This window comes from Miniopterus schreibersii (assembly GCF_964146895.1).
Source record: "Miniopterus schreibersii genome assembly, chromosome: 1".
NCBI classification, from domain to species: Eukaryota; Metazoa; Chordata; class Mammalia; order Chiroptera; family Miniopteridae; genus Miniopterus; species Miniopterus schreibersii.
This window is the reverse complement of record NC_138101.1, coordinates 144,918,096-144,944,458: the sequence shown is the minus strand read 5'-3', so window position 1 is coordinate 144,944,458 and position 26,363 is coordinate 144,918,096. Positions and strand designations below refer to the sequence as shown.

At 36.4% G+C, this 26,363-nt stretch overlaps 1 protein-coding gene across 3 annotated transcripts in view; it reads left to right on the top strand.

The window, feature by feature from the left end:
* Nucleotides 1–213: 213 nt before the first annotated feature.
* The window catches only part of UBR1 (ubiquitin protein ligase E3 component n-recognin 1), a 112,207-nt gene continuing 86,057 nt past the window's right edge, over nucleotides 214–26,363 (top strand). For 2 of the 3 annotated variants that reach the window (XM_081119599.1, XM_081119600.1), the window contains exons 1-4: nucleotides 214–423; nucleotides 11,754–12,010; nucleotides 14,456–14,534; nucleotides 21,298–21,408. In XM_081119599.1, the coding sequence (XP_080975725.1) occupies nucleotides 343–423; nucleotides 11,754–12,010; nucleotides 14,456–14,534; nucleotides 21,298–21,408 (528 nt within the window). In that variant the 5' untranslated portion in view covers nucleotides 214–342. The remainder of the gene's footprint in view (nucleotides 424–11,753; nucleotides 12,011–14,455; nucleotides 14,535–21,297; nucleotides 21,409–26,363) is intronic. The other variant, XM_081119601.1, reaches the window with a different exon arrangement.

Here is a 26,363-nt window from a genome sequence, read left to right as displayed (position 1 = left end):
AACCGACGGTTTTCTTCCTTTCATAATGGACGCTGAATTTGTGTGGTTGGTGTTTGTTTTTTTTTACCTCGTGGATGCAGCAGTTCCCAGCACCAAAACCAGACATACTACCGTCAGGCACCGAGCCCACCACTGGGTAAGCGGGCAAGTAAAGCCCTCTGGCCCTACGCGCCGTGACGCTAGCTTCCGGGAAGCGGACCGGAAGCCGCTGCTCGATTCTGCGTCAAATTCGACTTCAGGGGCCGTCGTAAAAGTGTCGTCCCTCGTCTCTTGAGCCGGCTACAGGTTTCCGCTCGTCTCCGGCCGGGGGGTCTGCAACTGCAAGCGTCAGTTTCCCTCAAGATGGCGGACGAGGAGGGCAGGGGAACGGAGAGGATGGAAGTCAGCCCGGACTTACCCCAGACCCCGCAGCAACTGGCATCGGTGAGTCCTTGTGGTACAAGCTCCTTTTATAACCCCCAGTTCCGCGCTCAGGAGGATGTGAGGCTTCACCCCTTATGGCGGCTCTGGGAAGGGGGTAGTCGTGTGGGTTGATCTGTAATGAAGACACCAAATAAAAAGTTAGCCACCACCCTCATTGCTGCTGGTCAAGCCTACGGAATATAATGACTGTCATTTATTTGTGGTAACGAGCTCAAGCATGTCTCTATCCTGAAGTGGAAAGAACCGATGATGTTGGTAGATGCTCTGGTGTGGGGGCTGAGGCGGGGTGGGAGGAAAAGCCATTTTCCCGATAGACGCAGCGTTAACCCCTCGAGAGGGTCGGAATCCAGGATACAGCTATGTATTGCATAGCTGGCTGGGTGGGGCCTGATAGTGTCAGGATATGCTGCCACTGTCGACACACGTCAAGATGTGGGCTGTAGCAGTGGTTGCCCTTCATCCCAGTGTCTTGAGAACCCCAGGCCTAATCCTCAATGGAAAAACCCTGTCCTCTGTCGCTGCTTTTTAAAGGTGGGAAAGAGACTTCCAGACATTTCAAGTAATATCCAGATCTGCTGTATGTTGAAAGAATGGGAAGGCGAGACAGAGGGAGCAAATTTGAGTCAATCGTCTGGCTACAGAGAGAAAGCTGACTGAGAAGGATAAGAGGCAGAGGATAACATTAGGTAGTGTTTTGGATGTCTCCCTGCATCTGGTGGGATATATGGGAAACACGCAAATGTTAATCACAGCTTGATGTTGAGTTTTATCAGTTTGTCTTTATTCTTGCATACAGGAAAGTGTAGGATATACACCTCTTCCTGAAGTTTCTTTGGTTTGTAGTTTTAGTGAGAACTCTTCTTGGAGTATTTCAACACTGCAGGCACTTGAGCATTGTTTTATGAGAGAACAGAGTGAGCTCCAGAAGTAAGAGTCTACCCCAGGGACTGGTGAGTTTGGCTGGAAGTTAAAAACCAGGTGCGGAGGGAGTTGGAATAAGGGTTTGTCCACCAGCTGTGACAGTGCTTACAGCTATCCTCTACCCCAAATAGCAGTTCAACCTCACTTCACTGCTGGTACTGAAGAAGGAAGCATCTATTTGAGATAATAAGAAATTAGAACATAGGGAAAGTTTGGAAGCAGTGCAAACATCTGGTCTTAATGCTAACTTGTGCTTTTTACATCTTAGAAGTAATGGGGAAACTGTGTTTTGTAGGCAGAAATGTTGCTGTAATTTTTATTGCTAAAGATGACTAGTGTTTGTTTAAAGCTTTGGTATATTAATTCCTTCCAAGTGGTACAGTGAAACCGCACCAATCTGGACTTCACTTATTTGAGATTGGAGATAATGGTACAGGAATTGAACTAGAATTATATTGCAAACTCTATTTCAAGAAATATTAGATTTCATTGGGCAAGGCTTTGGGTTTTGCAAAGTAGTAAATGGATGCTAAGAGAAGTGTAATAGCTTCAGGGAACTCAGCGTCCAGTGACACAGATAAGACAAGTGCTCAAATAATTTTAACACAAGATAGAATGATGTAAGTGGATGAAGACCTGTGACTGTTAAGCCTCATAATCACTTTTTTTGGCTTGGATTTTTACTTGAGGAACCCAGATAACATCCTATTTTCCTTTTCTTTTTAAAGCTACTGTCTTCAATTTTATCCTGACAGTGGAGGAAGATCCCAGATTACTTCCTTGCTATTAAGCAAAACAAGCTCAGAAATTATTTGACATTTGAATGATTTGTATTTTAAATCACCATTGGGAAACAGGGACAACAATAATAATAAATATGGGAGAGTTACAGATGTTTAAGAAATCTTACCAATTCCACTAGAATCTTGTCCATGGATATAGTTTCTGCTGTCCCTAAATCAAACTTCCTTCTTTGTCCCTAGGTCACTTTTCTGGCATGTTGCCATCAACAAATATGAAGGCTCTCAAATTGCTAACATCACCTAACACACAATTACAGTGAAATAATACGTATGAATTATTGGAAACTTATAAAAGCCATTGCTTGAGAATGATTAGGGAAATTGATTCTGTAGGTCTGGGGTGGGGTCCAATAATTTGCATTTTAACAAGCACACCCTGCTGATTCTGAAGTCCTAGTCTTGTGGGCCACACATTGAGCAAGACATTTGGAAGTTCTCAGTTCAGAGTTGACAGTTGACATTGTGGGGATGGATAAGATCTTTGAGGAGGAAAGTTGTGTGTGTGTATGTGTACGTGTATATATACATACACAGAGCGAGAGAGAGAGACATGGAGTGAGAGAGGGCGAAATGGAGAGAGAGAGAGGAGGAGGGGGAATAGGAATGATTGAATTTCAGGAGCAGAAAATGGAGGAAAAACCAGGGAAAGACCTAGAAAGAGAGTAGCCAAGCGGGTATGAGGTGAGAGTAGGGTAGTGTCGTAGGGTGTAGTTTGTAGGAGAGAGGGTGGTTTATTGGGTCCTGGAAGATGAGGACTGAGAAAAATTGGGAATTCATACAGTATGTGGGGTAGTCTGACAGAACTTTTGCCTTCCATCTGTTTTGGCTGGATTTTCTTTAAGTTCATCTCAGAAGATTTTTCCTGCCATGGTACTAATCTCTTTTCTTTTTCCTCTGCTTATGTGATTTCATTCAGTTCTATGACTTTAAATACCATCTGTATGCGTTCAGTTCCCAAATTTAGGTCATCTCGCTTCTGAGCTCCAGAATCACAAATCCAACTGCCTACTTGACATATCCACTTAGATGTCTGATAAGTGTTTCCAGTAGTGAGAGCAATTAGGAAGCTACTGAAGTAACTTACCCAAGCCATAGTTGATGGTGGCTTGCACTGGAGAGATCACTGGAGGTGGGCGAAGAGGATGGATTTGAGAGAGATTTGAAAGTATGGTAGAAACAAAAAGATTTGCTTGTGGATTAGGCATGAGGGAAAAGGGAAGAAATAGATGGCACCTCTATCCCGTTTTTGGCTTAAGCATTCGTGGGTGTAGTTGTGTCATATACTGAGAAGAAGGACCAGATTTTGGGAGAGGGAAAGAGTGAGGCAGATCAAGAGTTTTGTTATTCCTGTCTCAGTAGATGACATTTCTGTAATAGCTCTTGAACACGCAAATCTCTGTCTCCACTCCACCTCTCTAGTCCTAGTCACCATCTGTTGCCTAGGCAACTGCAGTGGCCTCTTAACTGGTCTCATTGCTTCCATTTTGCCCTCTTACAGTCATTCTCATAGCAACCAGAGTAAATCTTTTTAAAACAAAATCATATTCATATCAGTTTCCTGCCTAAATTCTTCAGTGATTTTCCATTGTACTTGGAATAAAATCTGGACTCATTGCAAGCCATTCAAGATCCTGCCTGACCTGGCCTCTGCATGTACCCTAACTTCTTGCTCCTTTCTCCTCATTCAGATTTAGCCACTCTGGCCTGTTAGTTTCTAAAACAAGCCCATGCTCTGTCTTGCTTCAAGGCCTATGCCTTTGCTTGCTGTTTTTTTCCTCCTCTCTAGAGTGTTTTCCTGCTGCTTTTTCTTGATATTTACTGAAAGATGGGTTCCTGTTATTTTTTGTTAAAGGACCCTGTTTATTTCTTCCACTGCATTTATTACAATCTGTAATTACTGCACTGTTGTATGCTTATTTAACTGCCTGTCTCTCCTACTGGAATGTACGCTCCGTGAAGGCAAGGGTCATGTCTGACTTGTTCACTAACACATACCAGTGTGTGCTTGATGTAGCAGACATTTACCGACTTAGTGAATAAACGAGGACCAACATTAGTGACTTATTTGAGCAGGATTGGCAGTGGTTGGGAGAGGGCAGTTGCCGGTGAAGGGAGGGTGTGGGAGGGAGGATGGAGCAAGGCGCATGCTGGGGTAGCAGCTCACCTGGGAGTCCAGACTGACCAGGGAGCTAAGAAGAGCCAAGGGAATTGGTGGGATTTAAGGTATGAAAGTTATGATGTTGATATAACTGGAAGGACTGAACATTATGGTCAGAAAGGGGAAATTTGGAGTTTTAGAACGTGGAGGCAAGGTGCATCAGGCGTTTGTGATGGTAGAGCCAGGTTTAGATGTGCCTCTGTGTTCCTATAGCACCCTTTTCATACTCTTACTGTATATAGCATGTCTCAGGCTTTACTCAGCATTGCCTATTTGTTGTCTGTCTTTCATTCTAGACATTAAACTCCTTGAAAGTATGAACTGTTTTCTGTTCACATCTATATTTCCACTACCTAGCACGTTGCTTCAGAATTTTTATTGAATGAATGAATGAGGAGACATTAGCTGAGGTAGAGTGGAGGTGAAGGTACTAGGAGTTGAGGAGGTTAAGAGATAAGGCTAAAAAGTTTCAAATTGAATAGGGAGGATTTTTTAAAAAATTAATATTATTGAGGTATAATTTATGTTCAATAAAATCATTCCAATTTTAAGCATTTGGTTGATTAGTTTTGACAGATGTATACACCCGTGTAACTACCACCAAATCAGGATATAGAACATTTCCATTACTCCCAAAAGTTATCTTGTACCCAAATGGGGGATTTTAGCTTTTTTTTAAAAAAAGTTTAATATTGTTATGTGTGCAAAATTATGAAAATCAAGGAAAAAGTTATCTACAATTTCATAACTGTAGGGGATCTTTAATAGATTACATAATTTTTTGATAGTTGACTTCAAAATATTAAGATAAAGAGGAAGGAGTGAGAAGTTATATACTATTTTCGGTGGAGGATTTTCCTTAGGAATTTGAATTGATATCATTTTAGGCCAGAGCACAGCTTTCTGTAGTAAGGACACACTTAGAGTGAGAAAACTAGAATGAAAACCAAGGTCTCATGAGTCCAGACTAAAGTGCTTTGTCCCCAGATCATAGCAGGGTCTGTTGCCTGTTTTTTCATTATCTTCTTCTAATTTCTATTGTGGGTAAATAGGGAAAATTCTGATTTTCAGTACCAACTTCTATAATGTCACATATGAAATCTTAAAACTTCAGGTTAAAGTGACAGATTTAGTCCCACTACCTGTAAGAGGCTAGGAAATAATAGTAACTTGGTATAGATGAGCTGGTGCTGGAGTGACTGCTTATGTATTTTGTCTTTTAAATATTTTTTATTGATTTTAAAAGGAGAGGAGGAGAGAGAAACATCCACCTGCTGCCTCCTGCATACCCTCTAACCAGGGATCCAGCCCACAATCTGGACATGTGCCCTGACTGTGAATCGAACCAGCAACCTTTCAGTGCACGGGATGATACCCAACCAATTGAGCCACACTGGCCAGGGCATGACTGCTTATGTTTAATAACAGACATTGTCCTGCAAGTAAAGTAGTTTTTGTACTCAATACTGCATAGTCTTTCTGGGTAGATATGTATGTATATAAATCTGTGACACAGGGTGAACCATTGCATCCTGCTCATGCTTCCTTCATGTGTGCTAGCTTTGAAGGTTACTTCAGATTTCCCTTGCCATCATTTTACCCTTTTCTCTCAAGGTATTAATCATACACTATGCTCTGTGAAATGAACAGTTTTCTTTAAGCTTTTAACCCATTGCTTCAAATGGCATAAGACAAAATAGTAAGACCTCTTTAGTCCCAGGGGCTTTACTATGAACTCTTATGTGGTTTTCTAAGGTATTCTGCCTCTTATTGAAGAAATAATGGTTATTTGATGAGTTTGGTTTTTAAGAGCATTTGGTACAACCTTTTTTTTTTTTATGTTAAGTTACACCCCTGTAATAAGCTAAGTGCTTACGGAAATATGCTGTACTAAATAAATGTTACTGAAAGACTCCAGAAGAGTTATTATACTTACCAAAGTGCCTACTTGCTATCTGGAAATGACGTAGGCCTTATCCAGATGGAGTGTACTTTCATCACAATAAAGCTTCACCTTGTTAGTTTCAGTGCAATATCAGCCTAAGGAGAATTTTTTATCCCTCCCAGCCTTGTATTTGTAAATATGATAAGAACGTTTACTGTGTCTTCATGGCATTGATAAAATAGGCTGGGTCAAATATAGAGTCGTGATAAACAAGGCCCCTCTCTTTTCTTTCCTGTTGAAATATATAAACATGCAGTCAGAATTTGGCTTTGAGAACATACTGTCTTTCTTAAACCATTCTCTTCCTTTTTCTCCTCCAACCATAGGTTCATGCTCCACTTTTCTAAGCTTTCCGTGAAGTCTTTGGATAAATGAAATCTGCTCTCCCAAACTCTGGGGTACATATCTCATACTCTCTTCCTACCGTATTGAATATATATATTTGCAAACCCACTAAAATCCTTTCTTAGATTATAAGGCAGAGTATGTGTGTATAAAAAACAAGTGGATAAATTAATAGATTTTTCCTTCTGTGTCTAAAGTAATTTATTTCTAGCTTACCCATAAATACTAAAGTTCAAAGGCATTTTAAAAGGCAGTCTATAAAGACACATTAAGTGGTTATAGCCCCACACTTCCAAACAAGTCAAATAGACTTTGTTCTGAAGAGTGGCATTAAGTAAACTATTAGAAGGTGAATTACATTCAAGTAATTAACAGTAAATTCCATCTTTCATCACAATTATTAAGACTAGGTCTCATATGTGATTGATCTACGAGTTTGAGTTGTCTGCAAGCTCACTCAGTCATAATGTGATATGGCTGCCAAAAAAAGAACATGATCTTTTAAAGCAGTTTAGTGCTCTGGATAAGGAAGGTAATAAATAGCTCCACTCCCCTGCATGGAGGCTTATTGTTTATGTTCCATAAGAGTAATCAAATGGAGAGTGGTCTGGATACCATGTCATTACGGATGGACAAATGTCTTTAATTTCTATGTTCCAGTTTAGTCCCAAAATAAAGAGACTAATGAGAAACATAATAGTTATCTTAATTTATTTGAAAGGATGTTGGGTGAAATAGTAGAGTAAATCGTATTGGATTATTTCAGGCAGTGTAGGCTAAAAGTTACAGGAAGGTAGATTTTGGTTTCATTGTGAGGTGTAAGAATGGAAGTTGACTGAAAGGAAGTGTTTTGACAGGTTTAGAGAACTATCATATAGGATAGGGTTTCCCTATGGCATGAGCAGTTGAACTAGGGTTGTGTGGTTTTCTTATTTTTTAACTTTATGAATCTGTCAAATGGTGTTACAAGAGAACTTTGTATAACCAAAAGATTTCTTGGTGCCTAGAAATGCTCCATACTAACCCAGTACTTGCCACATGGTCAATTCTAGAGCATCCAGATTTTGTTACCACTTCAAAACAGAAGAATTAGAAAAAGAATTATAGACTATACTTAAAGAAAGTTTCTTTTTCAGAATGATGTTCCCAAACAGGCATCCAAGTAAGTCTCTGGGGACAAGGGAAATGTTTGGAATGTTTGGAAATTTAAATGATGTGAGAACTTGTATTCAGAGAACAATTAGGAAAGCCTTCTCTTAACTCCAAATGCTAAAAAAAAGTATTTTGTTTTGTTTTTCTGGATATTGAAATAAAAAATTCTTAATTTTATTCTTGCCTTAAATTGGGAAAATTACAAAAAGCAACCCTACAGAAGAAAAGCAGTCCTACTCCAATCACCAATAAATTCCTGAACATGTCACCCAGTAAAGTACATCCTGTGTGGCTTTTCTTATCTGGGGGGTGGGAGAGAGAAATTTTAATTGAAAAAACTTTTCATTGTTGTGACAGTCATCTAGGAAAACTCTTAGTAAAGTAGTATAATGTTATTTTATCTCCTATAAGAACAAAGTTTTAGAAGGCTTAATATTGTCATACATCTACTTTGTTCTCTAGCTAGAAGTCTATAACATTCAGCATTGATTGAGAATTTTTGTTATGTACTTGTGGTAGGCCTGCGGGATATAGGGATTTGGAAGGCAAAGTTCTTCCCCTCAAGGAGCTGACATTCTGGTTGAAGAGGCTAGATATACACATTTAAAGGTAACATGTTTTCTGGAGAGGTTTAGGTACTGAATGAGTACCTCCCCCAGTAAGTGCTATATTGGAGTTACAGGGGAGAGAAATTTTCTTAGGTTGATCAGTGAAGTATTCAGGAAGGTGGACCTTGATATAAATGGACCTTGAGAAATAGCTCAAGTGGGGTGGGAGGGGGGGTCAGAGGATAGAGAGCTAGTGGTAAGATTGGTAGAGAGGACATTTAAGGTATCAACACCCAGACATTCTGCTCAAATCAACCAACAGTATAAAGATAACATTTCAAAATATTAATTCTTCACACTAAGACATGTAATGACAAAGATACAGTATTTAGTAGTATCCAGGAATGTTGGGCAGTTGTTAATAAGAGCCTTCATTTGGAGGAAAAAAATAAAAAGTTTTGGTTTGGTTTTGTTTTAGTAGTAAAGTGAAATTGAGCAGGTCTTAAGGATAAATGTATATTTATATTTGGTTAAGGAGAATGAGCACTGAACTCTAAGAGTTAGGATACCTAAGTTCTGTTCCTGACTCTGATACTAATTAATTGCTTATTGGATCTTGGACAAGCCAGCTTACTTCTTTACTATGACTCAGTTTTCTCATCTGTGCAATGAGGGACTTGAACCAGAAGATCCCATGGGTTTTTGGCTCTCTTCTGTTTTGACTCTCAAGTTTCCCATGTTTTTGAAAATATTCTTGAAAAACTTGAACTAGTTCCGTGCCTTCCATAATTAGGTGGGACAGGAAAGTTTTTTGTTTGGTATATAGCACTAAATATACAGGATTTTCTTTTCCATTTAGTACTGTTTGAAGGAAAGAACCTTAGGTATACTATAAAACATTAGATACTGTTTTTCTGCTAGTTATTGTTATTGCCAGACATGTGGATGGTCTGTGAGTACCCTGGAGACGTGGAGTTAGAATACTGGAAGGCACAGTTTATTTTTGTTTTCTTTTAATGGCAGTGAATTTATTTTATTTTATTTATTATTTAATCCTCACCCAAGGATATGTTTGTTTATTTTAGAGAGAGAGGAATGGAGGGAGGGAGGGCGAGAAGGCGAGCAAGAAAGAAACATCGATGTGAAAGAGAAACATCAGTTGGTTGCTTTTCATACTCCCCCTCACTGGGGATCTAGCCCGAAACCTAGGTATGTACTCTAACCGGGAATTGAACCTGCAACCTTTTTGGTGTACGGGACGACACTCCAACCAACTGAGCCATCCGGCTGGGGCTGGAAGGCACAGTTTTAAAAAAAGGTTTTAATATTATAATAAATACTTATCTTCCTCATATGAAATCACTTAAGGATATTCATAGTAGGTAAGCAAACATACAGATTCCATGAAAATATGCTAAAATCTCACTACCTACAACTGTTAACATTTTAGTATATATTCCTTCTGATTTTCTTCCACATAAATATATGTAATATTTAACCAAAACAAGACTTTATATGTATTGCTTTGTTACCTACTTTACTGAACTACATATTATTAATGCCTTTCTTATATTAGTAAATAAACATCTTCAGTATCAGTTTCTTTTCTAACTTTTTATTTTGAACTTATTTTAGACTTACAGAAAACTTGGAAAAATAGCACAGGCGTTCTTTTATATTCCTCACGCCTGTATCCGCTAATGTTGACATCTTACGTAACCTTAATACAATTATTAGGGACAGGTCATTAATCTTGATAATAACTAAATTACAGACCTTATTTGAATTTTAACAGTTTTCCCACTAATGTCCTTTTTCTGTTCCAGGATCTTATCTAGGATCCCACATTACATTTAGTTATTTCTCCTTTATCTCTTGGAGTCTGTGTCTCAGCTTCTTCATAGTCTCTTTCAGGTTGTAACAGTGTCCTGGTCTTTCCTTGTTTTTCATGACCTTGACACTTTTGAAGAGTATTGAACAGTTATTTTGTACAGTGTTCCTTAATTTGAGTTTGATGGTTTTTCATGATTGGAATGAGATTATACATTTTGGGCAAGAATAACACAAAAAATGGTGCTGTATTTTTCTCAGTGCATTGTATTAAAGGATTCTTGATATTACTATTTCTTAGTACTAGTGATATTTATCTTAATCACTTAGTTAACTTGGTATCTGCAGGGTCTCCACTTTACACTTACTATCTTTTCCCTTCCTAGTTAATAAGTATTGTCAGGGAGATACTTTGAAACTATTTGGCATCATTTTAAATGGGTGTATTATATCTTACAGATTTTCAAGAGGTGTTTTTTTTAATTGCAAAAGTATTGACATTTGTTCTATTGTTTGTCTAAGTCAAGCAACATAACATTGTTTACTTTTTTTTTTTAATCCTCACCTGAGGATATTTTTTCCATTGTTTTTCAGAGAGAGTGGAAAGGAGAAAGAGAGAGAGAGAAACATCGATGTGAGAGAGACACATTGATTGGTTGCCTCCTGCACGTGTCCCAACCAGGGCCGGGGACTGAGCCTACTACCAAGGTATGTGCCCTTGGCGGGAATCGAACCCAGGACCCTTCAGTCTGTGGGCCGACACTCCAAACACTGAGCCAAACCAGCTAGGGCCATTGTTTACTTTTTTAATACTCACCCTAGGACATGTTTTTTGATTTTTGGGGGAGGGGGAGAAATAGACTGAGAGAGAAACATCAATCCATTATCTCCTGCATGTGCCCCGACTGGGGATTGAACCCACAACCTAGGTATGTGCCCTGACCACTAATTGAACCCTAAACCTTTCCATGTACTGGACAATGCTCCAAGCAACTGAGCCACACTGGCCAGGCTTTATTTTTTTCCTCCCTACATTTTGCTGGGTTTTGTAAGGTAATCTCAGTGCCATTTTAATTTGCATTTTCTTAGTGACTAATGATGTTGAGCATGTTTTCCTGTGCAAATAAGCATGGCACAGAAGCCATGTGTAACAGTTTCTTTTGAAGAGTAGGAGGTTTTACTTCTGATGAGATCCAATTTATTTATTTTTTTCCTTTGATGGGTAGTGCTTTTTGTGTTCTAACAACTCTTTGGCACTCATTCATTTTGATCTCTCATTAAATGTATGGTTCCTTAAAAAAAAACAACTAAGAGTATGGAGAATGTTTTGTCTGTACAGCTTCTGACTGATAATAGAGCCACCTTTACACACTAAAAGTTGGCCATTCCAGAAAGGAAGGATAATTCTCACCCACTACCGCTGTTCTTTTTTTCCCCTGATATCTATGGTATATATGGGCAATCACTTATTTCCAAGGCTTTTTTTAAATCACCCTCTTTCCTTTTGTATTGGCAAAAGATACGATAAGAATATATTGTAAATCACTTTCTCTGAAATTACAGAGCTGTGCCCCTAGATTTTTAAGAAGGAACTTATAACAAAGTCTACTCATTTTCTTTTCTTTCAGTGGTGGGATCAGCAAGTTGATTTTCATACTACTTTCTTGCACCATTTGGCACAGTTGGTGCCTGAAATTTATTTTGCTGAAATGGACCCAGACTTGGAAAAGCAAGAGGAGAGTATACAAACATCAATATTCACTCCACTGGAATGGTATTTATTTGGAGAAGATCCAGATATTTGTTTAGAGAAGTTAAAGCATAGTGGAGCATTTCAACTCTGTGGGAAGGTTTTCAAAAGTGGAGAGACAACATATTCTTGTAGGTAAGAATTAGAAATTTATAGGATTGGTTATAATTGCAATATTGGTATTTTGTATCTATTTCATGATGTTCCTTTTTTGGTTTATTACATATTTAATCCTACTTAATTAACTTCCTTTTATCATGCACTTATAAGTCTGTTTTCGCTAGTATAGCTTGTTTTTTTTTATATGATTGATAATTAAACACTTCTCTCATTTTTTCTTCATGTTCTTCAAACGTGTATGTAAGTGATAGATTTTTGCCTTATTAATAGTCGACATACTCCTATTTGAAACCTTTGGGGCCAGGTGTATTTTAGAATTCCAAATACTTCCTCAGCAGAGTCAGGACTGGGTCTTAAAACGAAACACAGCATTTTTGTAAGAAATCTGTGAATATTCACAGCAAGTGTATGTATAAATAAAGTCTGTAGTCTCATACCATTTCAAGTCATTTTTTGCCACCATATGAGATTTGGTGCCAAAGGATTGCGGACCTGTAGGAGCAGTTAGAATTTTGTGGGGTAAAAGAGGCCAGTGGTATGGAAGCTGGAAGCAGATTTAGGGTTTTTGCCCTTTGTGAGAGTAGTTGCCTTAAACATTATGGTAGCATGGAGAACTATTTTACTCCCTACTTCTTCCTGAAATTTTCAACTCTTAGATCTTAGCAGCACTTTCAGTTTTTTCCCCTTTATTAGAGGTAGTTTAGGTGAGGAGTGTGACTTTTTAGACTATAAATACAGAGAATTGTTTTCTGCTTCGCTATAATTCTAGGTTAGACTGGTTTATATATAGTTAATAGTTGTTTAGAACATACTATCATTTTATCCAATTCTTTTCTCAGGAAAAAGCTTATTAATTTGTGTACTATTTGCCTTATAGCATTAGTAAGGTTCATTTATCTTATGTATTTTTAGCTGAAGCCTAATCAGTTTCAGCTAAAGTATAGCAAACATTTGTAGACTTCATTTCTCCGAAAATGTCATGAAGACATTTTTAATTGTCACAACTAGGGGAATGGTACTAGTGGGTAGAGGTCAGGGCTGCTGATTAAACATCCTGCAATGCACAGGACGGCCTTCTCTGAGTCTGACAAATAACTCTCTGGTTCAAAATGTCAGTACTTCTGAGGTTTAGAAATCCTGCTCTAAATAGGTCAGTAGATCATATAAATTTTAGAGAATATTGTTAGGCAGTCTTTATTTCCTACTAGTCTTTTAAGAATCATCTTTAAAACTTCCAATTCCATCTCTTCTCTTCTAAATAAAATATCTTAAAAATTAATATTGTATTTTGCACTAATTTACAGCAGGTCCTCAAATAACATTTTGTTCACCATTGTTCTTTATAACATTGATGAGATGCCATAGGACCTTAACTCTTGTTTCTATCATTCAGCCTATTGTAAAATTGTTTTGTTTTTTAATCCTCACCCGAGGATGTTTTTTAAAATTGATTTTTAGAGAGGGAGAGGGGGAGAGAGAAACATCAATATGAGAGAGAAACATTTATCAGTTGCCTCCCGTATGTGCCTTGACTGGGGATCGAACTGGCAACTTTTTGGTGTATGAGACAACGCTCCAACCAACTGACCCATCTGGCCAGGGCTAAAATTGGTTTTGTTATATGTTGTTTTACTTAAATTCGAAGAACCAATAGGCAACGTTAAGTGAGGACTTATTGTGTATTGTTCTTAATGTTTTTCTAAGAATGTTAAATAAAATAGTATATTTTAAAAGATGTTGTTAGGGAAGAAATTAAGAGAGGTTGAATTTCATTCATTCAGTAAATATTAGTTCAATACCTACCATGTACCAGGCACTGGTTTAGGTGCTTGGGACATATCAATATATAAAATAAATAGAACCCTGGCTGGGTAACTCAGTTGGTTAGTGTCCTGATACGCCAAGGTTGAGTTCGATCCCCAGTCAGGGCACATACAAGAATCAGCCAATGCATGGATAAAAAAGTGGAACAACAAATCGATGTTTTTCTCTTTCCCTTCCTCTCTTTCTAAAATCAATCAATAAATAAAAATTTTAAAAATAAATAGAAATCCCTGTCCTTATGATGCTTACATTCAAATGACTTTTGTTTTTATGCAAGCTTCATTTACCAGTGAACAGTCAGTGTTTGTAAAGTGTATTTATAAATGTAATAGGGTAAAATGATTGCAAATAATTTAAAAAGTTGATCATTTTTCACAAAACATTTGAATTGTATTTTAACAGTTTGAAACCATGTACAGGCTCAAAGTAATGAGGATGATTTAAGAAACAAAACCAAATATCCAAACTTACACATTCAAATATGGCTAAAATTATTTAGAATTCAGGTTTTGAAGCATTTTTTAATTCAATTTGTGGACCATACAGGAAACTCATTCACATTACATTATAGTCATACCTTTTAAGCATCAGTGAGAGTAATCTAAATTTTAGAATCTGATTTTTAATCTTTTTCAGGGATTGTGCAATTGATCCAACATGTGTACTCTGTATGGACTGCTTCCAGAATAGTGTTCATAAAAATCATCGTTACAAGGTATGAAAATAGATCTATAAATATGTAGATTCGCAGGAATCTGTTGGCCATCTAGGTCATATTCCTGACCAGTATTAGAATTCCTGCTATTACAGTTCTGATATGTGAACCTATAGCTCTGATTAAACATATCATGTGATGGGACATCTACCTCAAGAGGTAGCCCCATACAATTTTTTGTGAGTATATCAAATTTATGCAAAAGATTGTATAATGCCTATGAATAGCCTAAAGAGTAACTATAAAGTGAACACTCATGTAACCACTACTTAGGTCAAGAAAATAAGACATTGCCAGCTCTCAGAGCCCTCCTGTTTGTCCTTCCTGCATCACAATCTTTCTCTTACCCCTCACAGTAACCTGTCCTGTGTTTTACAATAATGGTTTCCTTGATTTCCCTTTTAGCTTATCACTCAAATCATATTGAATAGTTTTATCTGTATTTGAACTTTATATAGGTGGAGTCATACTGTATCTATTTTTCCTGTTGAGTAACTTCTTTCACTCATTTTTGTGTATATAGCTGTACTTTATCCAGTGGCCTTAAAATGTTCAGTAATCCATGTTGTCTTTATTTATTGTGCTGTATATAGATAATGTAGATTGCTTCTAAATTGGGGTTACTATGAGCAATTCTGTGACATTCTTATTTGTATGTTTTGGTACACATATACAGTAGTTTTTCTGGGCTACATATCTGGAATAGAATTGCTGAGTTCTAGAGTATATGAATCTTCGGTCATAATAGATGTCAGACTGTTTTCCAAAGTGGTTATACCAGCAGTATATGAGAGTTTCCATTGCTCCACATTTTGGCAAGATTTGGTGTCTTTTTAATTTTAGCCAATCTGGTGGTTATATAATAGTATGACATTATGATCTTACTTTAATTTTCCTAGTTACTAATGAGGTTGAGGGCTTTTTCTTTCCTGTTACATTTTTAGACAGCCTTGTTAGCTGAAATGTGTTTCTTAAGTAATAGTATTGGTTCTGTACTCTGGGCTTAGATAAACATAATAACTGATGTTTCTTTTTGTACATATAACATGCCTAAAATTTTATGTAGACTATGTCTTCCATAGAGTTGAAAGTGCTGTTTATGTTTTTAGACTGGCCTCAACATTATTGTTTCTAGCTCAGGAAGTGCTGGGCTATAGGTATAGGTTATAAGTATTATTATTATTGTGCACAAGAAAGAACAGATTGAGAAGCCTATGATGTAGTGTGGTTAAAATGTTTTCCCAAGGTTACAAAGCTAATCACTGGTGGAATTTACGTATTTGATCATTGGTTCCATTCCTCAGTTGTAACAAATGTACCACACTAATCAAGGTCTTAATAACACAGGAAACACTGTAGGGTTGGGGGAAGAAGGGCTATGTATGAACTTGGTATTTTCTGCTCAATTTTTCTTTAAACAAACTGCTCTAAAAAATAAAGTCTCAATTTTTTAAAATGAACTTTTAAAGGTTCTTAATACATTTTGCCAAATTGCTTTAGAAAAGAATTATACCAAATGTAGTACAAGCAGCAGTGCAGAAACCTGCAGAACCTGCAGAAACCTTTTAACAGAAACTTTTTAACTGAACCCGACTTTTAAAATAATTTTACCATCGCTATTGAAATGAAATTGTTCTATTCTTAATGTTTTTTCTCTTTCCTTGTTTTGGAATGGTGAATATAGACTACCCTTGCATTGCTACTTAACTTTGCTCTCTTCCTGGATAATAGGAGCAAGGTCTTTGGCAGTTTATTTTGCAGTCATTCTTGCTGACAGAACCAAGGTCTCTGATTTGAAGAGTAGATTAAATTCTAAGAAGCCAAGATCAGAATAATATATAACTTTGATCAAGTAGAACCAAAATATTAGCTGAAGTTTACCTAACTAGGGTCTCCTTGTGTCTTGGGAACTGATACTGAAAACCAAGCTGGCTTGTAACCTTGGTACCCTTTTCTTGGAACACATTCTAGAGCCAATTAGAATAAATCTGGAAAAGAAAACAAAGCTCACTAACAGTGTTCTTTTTCTCTGTTCCATTCCTGTGTATGTCTCTATCTTTATTTACTAAATGGCAATGATATATTTATATTTGTGTCTTTCATTCCTACCTGACTATAAGCTCTCTAAGACAAGGTCGAGGTATACTTTATACCTCCTATGTTTTTCATAATACCTGGGACATAGAGGCTTTCAACAAACATTTGTTGAAATGAAGTGTCAGGATCAAAAGTGCTAAATCATAGGCAGAGCTGATATCTAAGATTTAATTATAAAAGTAACTATCAGAGTCTATTTTAACATCAGCCTGTTGTTAATCTTATATGATGAGAATTTATATACATGTATTGTCTTTGAAACACAACAGCATTAAAAAATGTTTATTTACCTAGGCAATACAATAAAACTTTTTAAAATTTTCAAATAATACAGAAGAATATAAATAAAAATTATAGTTGCCTTTCTGCCCCATTGTACTTTCTTTGTTAAACTAAACACACTTTAATGTACATCCTAACAGATCTTTTTTCATATATTTACAAACATGTACACAGACATACATATATTTATATATTTAAGAGAGGTGTTTGTGTGTGTGTATAAATGGGATTCTAGTGTATATTCTATTTCACAACTTGTTTTCAACTTAACAGTATATCATGGGCATAATTCTATGTTGATATGTATAATAACTCTTACCTTATTTAATTGTGTGTATTCCTTTGTGGGAATATCTAATCATATATTTAACTCATTGCCTTTTTCTAGACAATTATATTGCTTCCAGTTTTTCACTGATCAACCCATATTGTAATGTACATATATCTTTATTTTCATGTATTTCAGTGTATATATTCAAAAATGCCCAAGGCGAGATTCTTAGAGGTAGATTTTCTGGATTGAACAGTATGTGCATTTAAAATTTTGATAGATTTTTGCCAAATGTTGTTCTTGGGTTGTTTGTGCCAACTTACATTCCCATTAAAAGGATATGACAATGTTCTTTCTCTTTGCCTGTTCCCAAACTTTATTTAATTAGTGTTTTTACTTTTTGCCAATCTGTTAGTGAAATAGATTTTAGATTACTGAAATAATTTCATTGTTTTAATTTGCATTTCTGTTGTTACTAATAGTATTAACATCTTTTCATATTTTGTATGTTTAATTTCTTGCTTGTTTCTATTTATTTTTCTATTGTCTTTTTCTTACTGATTTGTTATATACTTTACAAATATTTTCTCTCATATGTTTGTCTTCTAAATATTTTTATTTTTGAGTCAGATTTATTGAGATATAATTTATATGCAGTAAAACCTACCCTTTTAAATGTACAGTTTCATGAGTTTTCACAAACATACATAGTTCAGTAACCACTGCCACCAAATCAAGATAAATGATAGCATAAATCAAATTAAATGCATGGGAGTGGGGGAGTAGGCGGGGAGAGATTAATCAAAGAACTTACATGCATATATGAATAACCCATGGACACAGACAATAGCTCAGTGAAGGCCTGGGGAGGAGGCGGGAGTGGGGAGGAGGGGGTCAGTAGGGGGTGGGGGGAAGGGGACATCTGTAATACTTTCAACAATAAAGATAAAATTTTATAAAAGATATAAAACATTTACAATACCCCCAAAAGTTCTCTAGTGCTCCTTTGCAGTTCTTTTGTCCCCTTACCCCCAACTCCTGGCATCACAGATCTGTTTTCTGACTGTATAGATTTGCATTTTCAAAGTGTCATATAAATGAAATCCTATAGTATGTAGTAACCGCCTTTTTTTGCTTAGCATAAATGCCTTTGAGATCCTCTCATGTGTCAGCAGTCTGTTCCTTTTTAACCCTGGTCAGTATGCCATTGTATGGATGTACCACAATTTATTATCTATTGATCAGCTGATGAACATTTGGGTTGTTTCTAGCTTTTAAAGAGAGCTGCTATAAGCATTCAAGTGCAGTTCTTTGTGTGTTTCGTTTCTCTTGAGAACTAGGAGTGGGATAGCTATACCATAAGTTAAGTATATGTTTGGCTTTATAAGATCTGTTTTCTGCCTTTTTAACTTGATTTATGCTATCATTTATCTTATTGACATTCTAAATGTGTGTATTAAATTTGCCATTTTTTAAATGTTTCTGAGTTTTGTACCTTGCTTCCATGGCATTCTCTATTCTAAGATTATGCTTTTACCTTATTTTTATATAGCTTTATTTTTAGTAATTATGGGTGAGTCTAGCCTTCTTCAGTTTACTATATATATGAAGGAAGAAATATTGATTTGTATATTCTAATTTCTTTTGGTACTTTTGTTCTAGTGGTTACCTCTGTATTAATAATTTTTATACTCCTCTTAGTTTTTTTTTTATCCCCTTATTTTCTATTATCTAGTCTGTTAGTTTTAATGGTATCTTTGACTCCCTTCTATTATCTGTATAATAGTTGATGATCTTATGTTAACTTTCTCTTTTCCTTCTCTCATTTCTTAGTTGTAGTCTTTTTGTTTGTGAGAATCACATGTTTATGTTCTATTCATGTCCTCACCCTTGATTTGTTCTTAGCTCTACAATTAAATATATAAAATGTTCACCATCTGTCCATTTTCTAAAGTTTCCCCAGTCACCTCTTGGTCCTCTAGAGGTCAATAAACTGCAGTTTGTGGGTCAAATCTGGCTCACTGCCTATTTTTATATAGCCTGGAAGCTACATGTGAATTTTTTAATTTTTTAAAAGAATAGTTTATTGATTTTGTAAGAGAGAGAGAGAAAGGGAAAAGGGAGAGAGAGAGAAACATTGATGTGAGAGCATAACACCTATCGGCTGCCTCCTGCACGCCCCCTACCAGGGATTGAATCCGAAACTCTGGCGTGTTCCCTTGACTGGGAATCAAATGGGCAACTTCTTGGTTCATGGGTCAATGCTCAACCACTGAACCACACTGGCCATGCTGTTATTTCATCTTTTTGCCTGAAGGTCTTAGGACTTTGATCTTTAAAGTCTATTAGTTTTAAGTAGGATATGTTTCGGAGTTGATAACACTGGATGAGTTTTTCTGTTACTCATGGGCCCTTTTAGTGTGTACCTTCAGGTCTTCTTTTTCCCCCAGAAAGTTTTATTAAATTACAGTTTTAAACATGAGGTCGGTTCCATTGTTTTGATTTTCTTTTTGAAGACTCCAGTTATACTTATATTGGCTTTCTTAAGCCTACATTCTATTTCAACCACTTTTTCTCAGACCCTGTATTTCTTTACTTCACATTTTCATTCTCTTGATTGTTTTCATGCTTTGCTATTTATTAACTTTTCATTCAGTCTATTATCTTGGACACCTTGTAGTTTAGAATTGATTTCTGATATGATTTTCTTGTTTTCTAATTTTTTTTACTGAGTTCTATCAAGTCTCATTTTATTTAACTTGTTTTTTTTGGGTGAACTCTGTTCTTAGTTTCTATATTTCTGATTAAAGGTGTTTTAATCTGATTAAGGATTTTCATATCCCCAAACGCTTTTTTGAGACTATGTAATTTACTTTGGAGAATTATGTTACAGTTTTCTTCAGCTTCATGATTAGGTTTTGGCTCTTTGTTGTGTTTTTTGCCCTTTTTTTTGGTAATAGTTTTCTGTGGATATGGCCTACTTTTTAATTAATTTATTTTTTTACTTCATGGACAGGATTCACAGATGCTCTCTCCTGTCAGTTTTGCCCTCTTCTGTGAAATTTCTTTTATAGATGATGGTGGTGGTAGTGGTGAAGGGAAGACAGGGTTTGGTATGTTTTGTTTCTCTCACGTCTATAGGATCCTTAATTTTCCCTTCTTCCTTTTTTATTTACTGTCACATCTTTAAGAGCTTACCACCTTTTTTAATGTATTTGATTTTCCTCCAAAAGCAATGATTCTCTGAGGTTGCCACTTCTGGTCCTGCTTACTTTCATTATCTTTCCCTGTGAATCACCAAGTCCCAACCTGTGTTCAGTATTTGTCCCTTAGCATTGGACTTTCTCTTTTTGGGTGTGCTTTTGTCTGTGCTTCATCTGAGTCACGTGTACCCCTTTGCTCCCTTTCATGGCATCTCTTAAGCTCCCCTCTCATCTACATCCACAGGCTTGAAGTGATAGGCAATGGGACCTCTGATAGAACAAATCATTTGAAAGTTCTGTTTATTTTTTGTTCCCTAGTAGTGCTGCAGACATGGATCACTTGTGGTTTTATTGCTCTCCTTGTTCATTGTATGTTTTGGAGGGGGAAATTTTGGAGAAGATTCAAAATCAGGCTAATGTCATTCTCTATCTGGCTTAGTATATTTTAGATATTTTTTTTTTGCAAGAACTCTGAAAGGAAAAATGTAAATAATTTTAGTTACTGTGAGGTATCAAATAGATGAAAATGCTTTATACATTTCTTAAGTACAATATAAGTATCATTATAATGATTTTTAAATGTCTGTTTAATTAGAAAATCTCATTACTCAAGCATTCTGGATATTGTATAGATTATTTATTGCATGCTTCACAATCTGTTCTCCATTAGTACAAAAATTTTAAAACTATTATTTAAAAATTAGAGTATGTTTCAAAAAATTTATCAAATTTGAAGGTCCTTTTTTGTTGTGGTTAGTATTCAGGTTTTTTACATACCCAGTTTCCATTACATTAAATGCAATTAAGGTAGAAGTATTAGGGAACATTTATTATTTGAGTCACCTGTGTCATTCTTCCTTGCTTTGTAATATGTTTTGAAATCAAGACAAACTCATTTTTCATTTATTAGATGCACACTTCTACTGGAGGAGGATTTTGTGACTGTGGAGACACAGAGGCATGGAGAACTGGCCCTTTTTGTGCAAGTCATGAACCTGGAACAGCAGGCACTGCAAAAGAGGTAAGAATATTAGTTTTTGTGTGTGTTTTTTTAAAATGCTAACTACTTTAAGCTTGGTGAAATTATATAGAAGTAAAAGTTATGTGCATGGGTTAAACTGAATTCAGTTGAGAATCTTAATAACGAATTCATAATGAAAAGATAACTCAGGCCTGGCCGGGCGTGGCTCAGTGGTTGAGCATTGACCTAGGATCCAGGTGATCGGGGTTCGATTCCCTGTCAGGGCACATGCCCAGGTTGTGGGCTCGATCAATGACTCTCTCATCATTGATGTTTCTGTCTCTCTCTCTCCCTCTCCTTTCCTCTCTCTGAAATCAGTAAAGATATATTTTTTAAAAAAAAAGATAACTCAGAATACTTTTTGTTAAGCAGTCAGTTTGATAAGAGTAAACAATACATATTTAAGCCTAAAAGAGTAAATGGAAGAAATTATTGTTAGGAGCCAAATGTAATAAATTAAGAAATAGTAGAACTGACACATAAATTTATTTATTTATTTTTAAATATATCTTTATTGATTTTAGAGAGAGGAAAGGAGAGGGAGAGAGAGAGATAGAAACATCAATGAGAGAGTCATTGGTCGACTGCCTCCCGCATGCCCCCAACTGGGGATTGAGCCCGCAACCTGGGCATGTGCCCTGACCGGGAACTGAACCCCAATCACCTGGATCCCAGGTTGACTCTCAACCGCTGAGCCATGCCCGGCCGAGCAACACATAAATTTAATAATTACTTTCCTTAAAAAAAGTCAACAAATTGATTATCTACTATATAACCTACTCAAGAAAAAAAACATGATCCAGCTCAGATGTAGATAATTAGAAAGGAGAATGAGAAATAATGATAGAACCACAGAAGGAATTATAAGGATTATAAATGACTTTTTTTTTTTTTTAAATATATCTTTATTGATTTCAGAGAGAGGAAGGGAGAGGGAGAGAGAGAGATAGAAACACCAATGATGAGAGAGTCATTGATCAGCTGCAGCCCGCAACCCGGGCATGTGCCCTGACCGGGAATCGAACCCTGATCGCCTGGATCCTAGGTCGATGCTCAACTGTTGAGCCACGCCCGGCCGGGCATAAATGACTCTCTTATATGACTCTATAAATACATTTTAAAGTGGATTATTTTATCAAACAGTATAAAGTACCATAGTTTATTCAAAAACAGAACACTTGAACAGTATAGCCATTGAAGAAATTCAGAAAATTGTCATGAGACAATACTTTCTAAAAAATGCCACATTCAAAGAGTTTCACAGAGAAATTCTTTTCAAAACTTCGAGTAAAGAGTTTTTGTACCCTTTAAACTGTTCCAGATAACCCTAAAGCAGTGAACACCCTGAGGGCCCAGATTTTGATCTCTTCAGATACTGTTCCTCACTAAATGCAATAAGGGATTGCTGTGAAAATACTAGATTCCATGCCTTAGTCAGGGAATCAGTAAGCTTGTAAGGATGGGCTTATGTCAAAGGAACTTAGGACCCAGCTTGAAAGGACTTCCATTGAACAGTGTGGGACAATTGGAGCATCAAAAAAATAACAACAAATAACCACAATAAATTGATTGACTCATACTGAATATACAAAAATCCATGAGTTCCTAATGAAACTTATATGAAAGCTAAAATAGATAGACAGATAGATTGATGAAGTTTGTTGCCATGGTAGTGGTTATTATATCAATTCTGTACTCTGAAAATTGGTAGGAATTGTGTTTCATGGTAAACAAGTATTTCTAGTTGACGAGGTAAAGCTCTTCTTTCTAGATGAATACTAGAAAGCTAATGAAAAAGGAATAATAGAATAAGAAAAATCAACATTTTGCAAGCCCTAAAGGAAATATATGATAGATAAGGATCATTAGTGGATGTGAAAACCATTAAGATTTGAGTTGATGAGGAACAGTTTTCACATGGTTCTAAATTGTCATCTCATAGCTTACTTGCTAGTCATAAGAGAAAAAAATGAAAATTTATAATGGTGGTATCATACTATTATTCCTGAAACCAGTCATGAATATTAGCATCATTACTAATAGTGGGATGATGTGGCATAATGAGCCTCATCTGATGTCAAATGCAGTACATAGTTTAACATCTGAAAATCAGTTAATGTAATACACCATATAAATAGAATAAAAAACAAAACCACATGGTCATCTCAATAGATGCAGCAAAAGCATTTGACTAATACCAACACATTTTCATGATAAAAAGACTTAACAAACTTAACATAAGGGAACTTCCTCAACCTGATAGAGGGCATCAATGAAAAACTCACAGTATAATTATGCTGGGTATGTCTCCCTAATATCAGGAACAAGACAGATTCTGCTCTTGCTACATCTATTCATTATTGACTCAGTTCTAGCCAGGGCAGTTAGGCAAGAAAAAGAAATAAAAGGTATCCATATTGGAAAGGAAGAAGTAAAACTAGCTCTATTTACAGATGACACGATTTATACAAAATATATAGAAAATCCTAAGGAACCTACTAAAAAATAATTAGAACTAATAAATAAGTTTAGCAAGATTATAGGATACAAGATAATTATGCAAAAATTACTTGTATTCTATACATTGTAATGAATAATCTGAAGGTGAAATTAATGAAAAAAAATCCATTTACTATAGTATCAAAGAGAATAAAATACTTAGGAATAAATTTAAGAAAAGTATGACATTTATATTCTGAAAACTATAAAACGTTGAAAGAATTTTTAAAAAGATCTAAATAAAGGGAAAAACTTCTCATATTTCTGAATCAGAAAAGTAGCTATTTGTTAATTTGGCAGCCCTTTGGGTTTTTTCCCAATACCACCAAGGAATTAACTCAGTTCATCCCCAACACTGGCCAAGTGTGACTCACAAATTTATAGTGGATTTCCACTGGATTTTTTGTCTTAAAAAGCTACTATTTTTTTTCTTTCTGTTTAGTCCTTTGTTTAAATAGCTTATTGTGATATAACTTGCATACCATATAAGAAAATTCATTCATTTAAAGTATATAATTCAGTGTTTTTTCATTATATTCACAGAGTTATGTAATTGTTACCACAGTCAACTATAGAACATTTTCATCACCCCCAAAGAAACCCTATACCCATTAGCAGTCCCTCTCCATTTTTTCCAAACTCCCCAACCTTAGGCAACTAATTTGTCTCTATAGATTTGCCAGTTCTGGATATTTTTTATAAATGGGAACATACCATATGTGGTCTTTTGTGATTAGCTTCTTTCACCTAGCATGCTTTCAAGGTTCATCCATATGGTAGCATATACTTCATTCCTTTTTATGACCAAATAATATTCCAATATATAGATATACACCACATTTTCTTTTCAAAAATATGTCTTTATTGATTTCAGAGAGGGGAAGAGAGAGGGAGAGGGAAAAGGAGAGATAGAAACATCAATGATGAGAGAGTCATTGATTGGCTGCCTCCTGCATGCCCCATACTGGGAATCGAGCCTGCAACCTGCACCGTGTGCCCTGACCCGGAATCGGACCAGGATTTCCTGGATCATAGGTCAATGCTTATCCGTTGAGCTACGCTAGCCAGGCACATTACATTTTACTTATCCATTTATCAGTTGATGGACTTTTGGATGTTTACACTTTTGGGCTATTAAGAATAATGCTGCAGGGGCAGGTGCAGGGTGGAGGGGATCAGTGGGGAAAAGGGGGGGCATCTGTAACACTTTCAACAATAATTTTCTTTAAAAAGAAAATGCTACTATGGACATGTGTGTATAAGTTTTTGTGCAGACATGTATTTTCCTTTCTCTCTGATAGATACCTAGGCGTGAAATGGTGGGTCATATGTTACCTATACTTAACATTTTGAACATCTGTTAGACTGTTTTCCAAATTGGCTGCACCATTTTACATTTTCACCAGTAATGTATAAAAGTTCAAATTTTTCCACATCCTGGCCAACATTTGTTATTATCTGCCTTTTTTAGTATAGTCCCATGAACAGGTGTGAAGAGGTATCTCACTGTGTCTTTGTTTTGTATTTCCATACAATACAGAGCATATGGATGCATTTTTTAGCTGATTGGTTTGAACAAGCTTTTTATTAAGGAGGTGATGTTCTGTAATGAAAAGAACCATTTTTTATGGGAGATTTTAGTCTTGCTTCTCTACTATTTTTAGGCTGTTTGACCTTGGATGGGTTCCATATCATTTAAATGTCATTAATTCTCTTCCTTTCTTACAGATTGGCTACGGGCACCAGCTCAATTTATGAGGGGAAAATTTTTTTCTCTCAAAGAATAGTTTATTGATTTTTAGAGAGGGAGAGGAAGGGAGAAGAGAGAAACCTCTGTGTAAGAGTGTAACATTGATCAGCTGCCCCCTGCATACCCCTATTGGGGATCAAGCCCACAACTTGAGCATGTGCCCTGACTGGGAATTGAACTAGCAGTCTTTCAGTGCATGTGACAATGCCCAACAAACTGAGCCACAACAGCCAGGGCATGAGAAAAGCTTTTTGTAAGCTATAAGGGATAACCAATAATTCTCTGATATTATCATAATTAGGCTACTCAGAAAGGCAGAGAGCATCCATATGGGAGAGCATCACTAAAAAGGACAGGGGACGTGGTCCTGCCTCCTTTCCTTTCTGTTATCTGTAGCACCAACTTGGTCACAGGAAATTAAGCTAAATTGCTATGAATAGCAACCCCCTTGAGGTCAGCTTGATTTCATTCTTGGAGGATGGTGTAATGAACTCATTAAAATAATTATTATAGCCCAGCCGGGCGTGGCTCAGTGATTGTCGACCTAGGATCCAGGTGATCTCGGTTCAATTCCTGGTCAGGGTACATGCCCGGATTGCGGGCTCGATCCCCAGTCGGGGGTGTGCAGGAAGCAGCCGATCAATGATGACTCATCATTTATGTTTCTATCTCTCTCTCCCCTTCTCCCTTCCCCTCTCTGAAATCA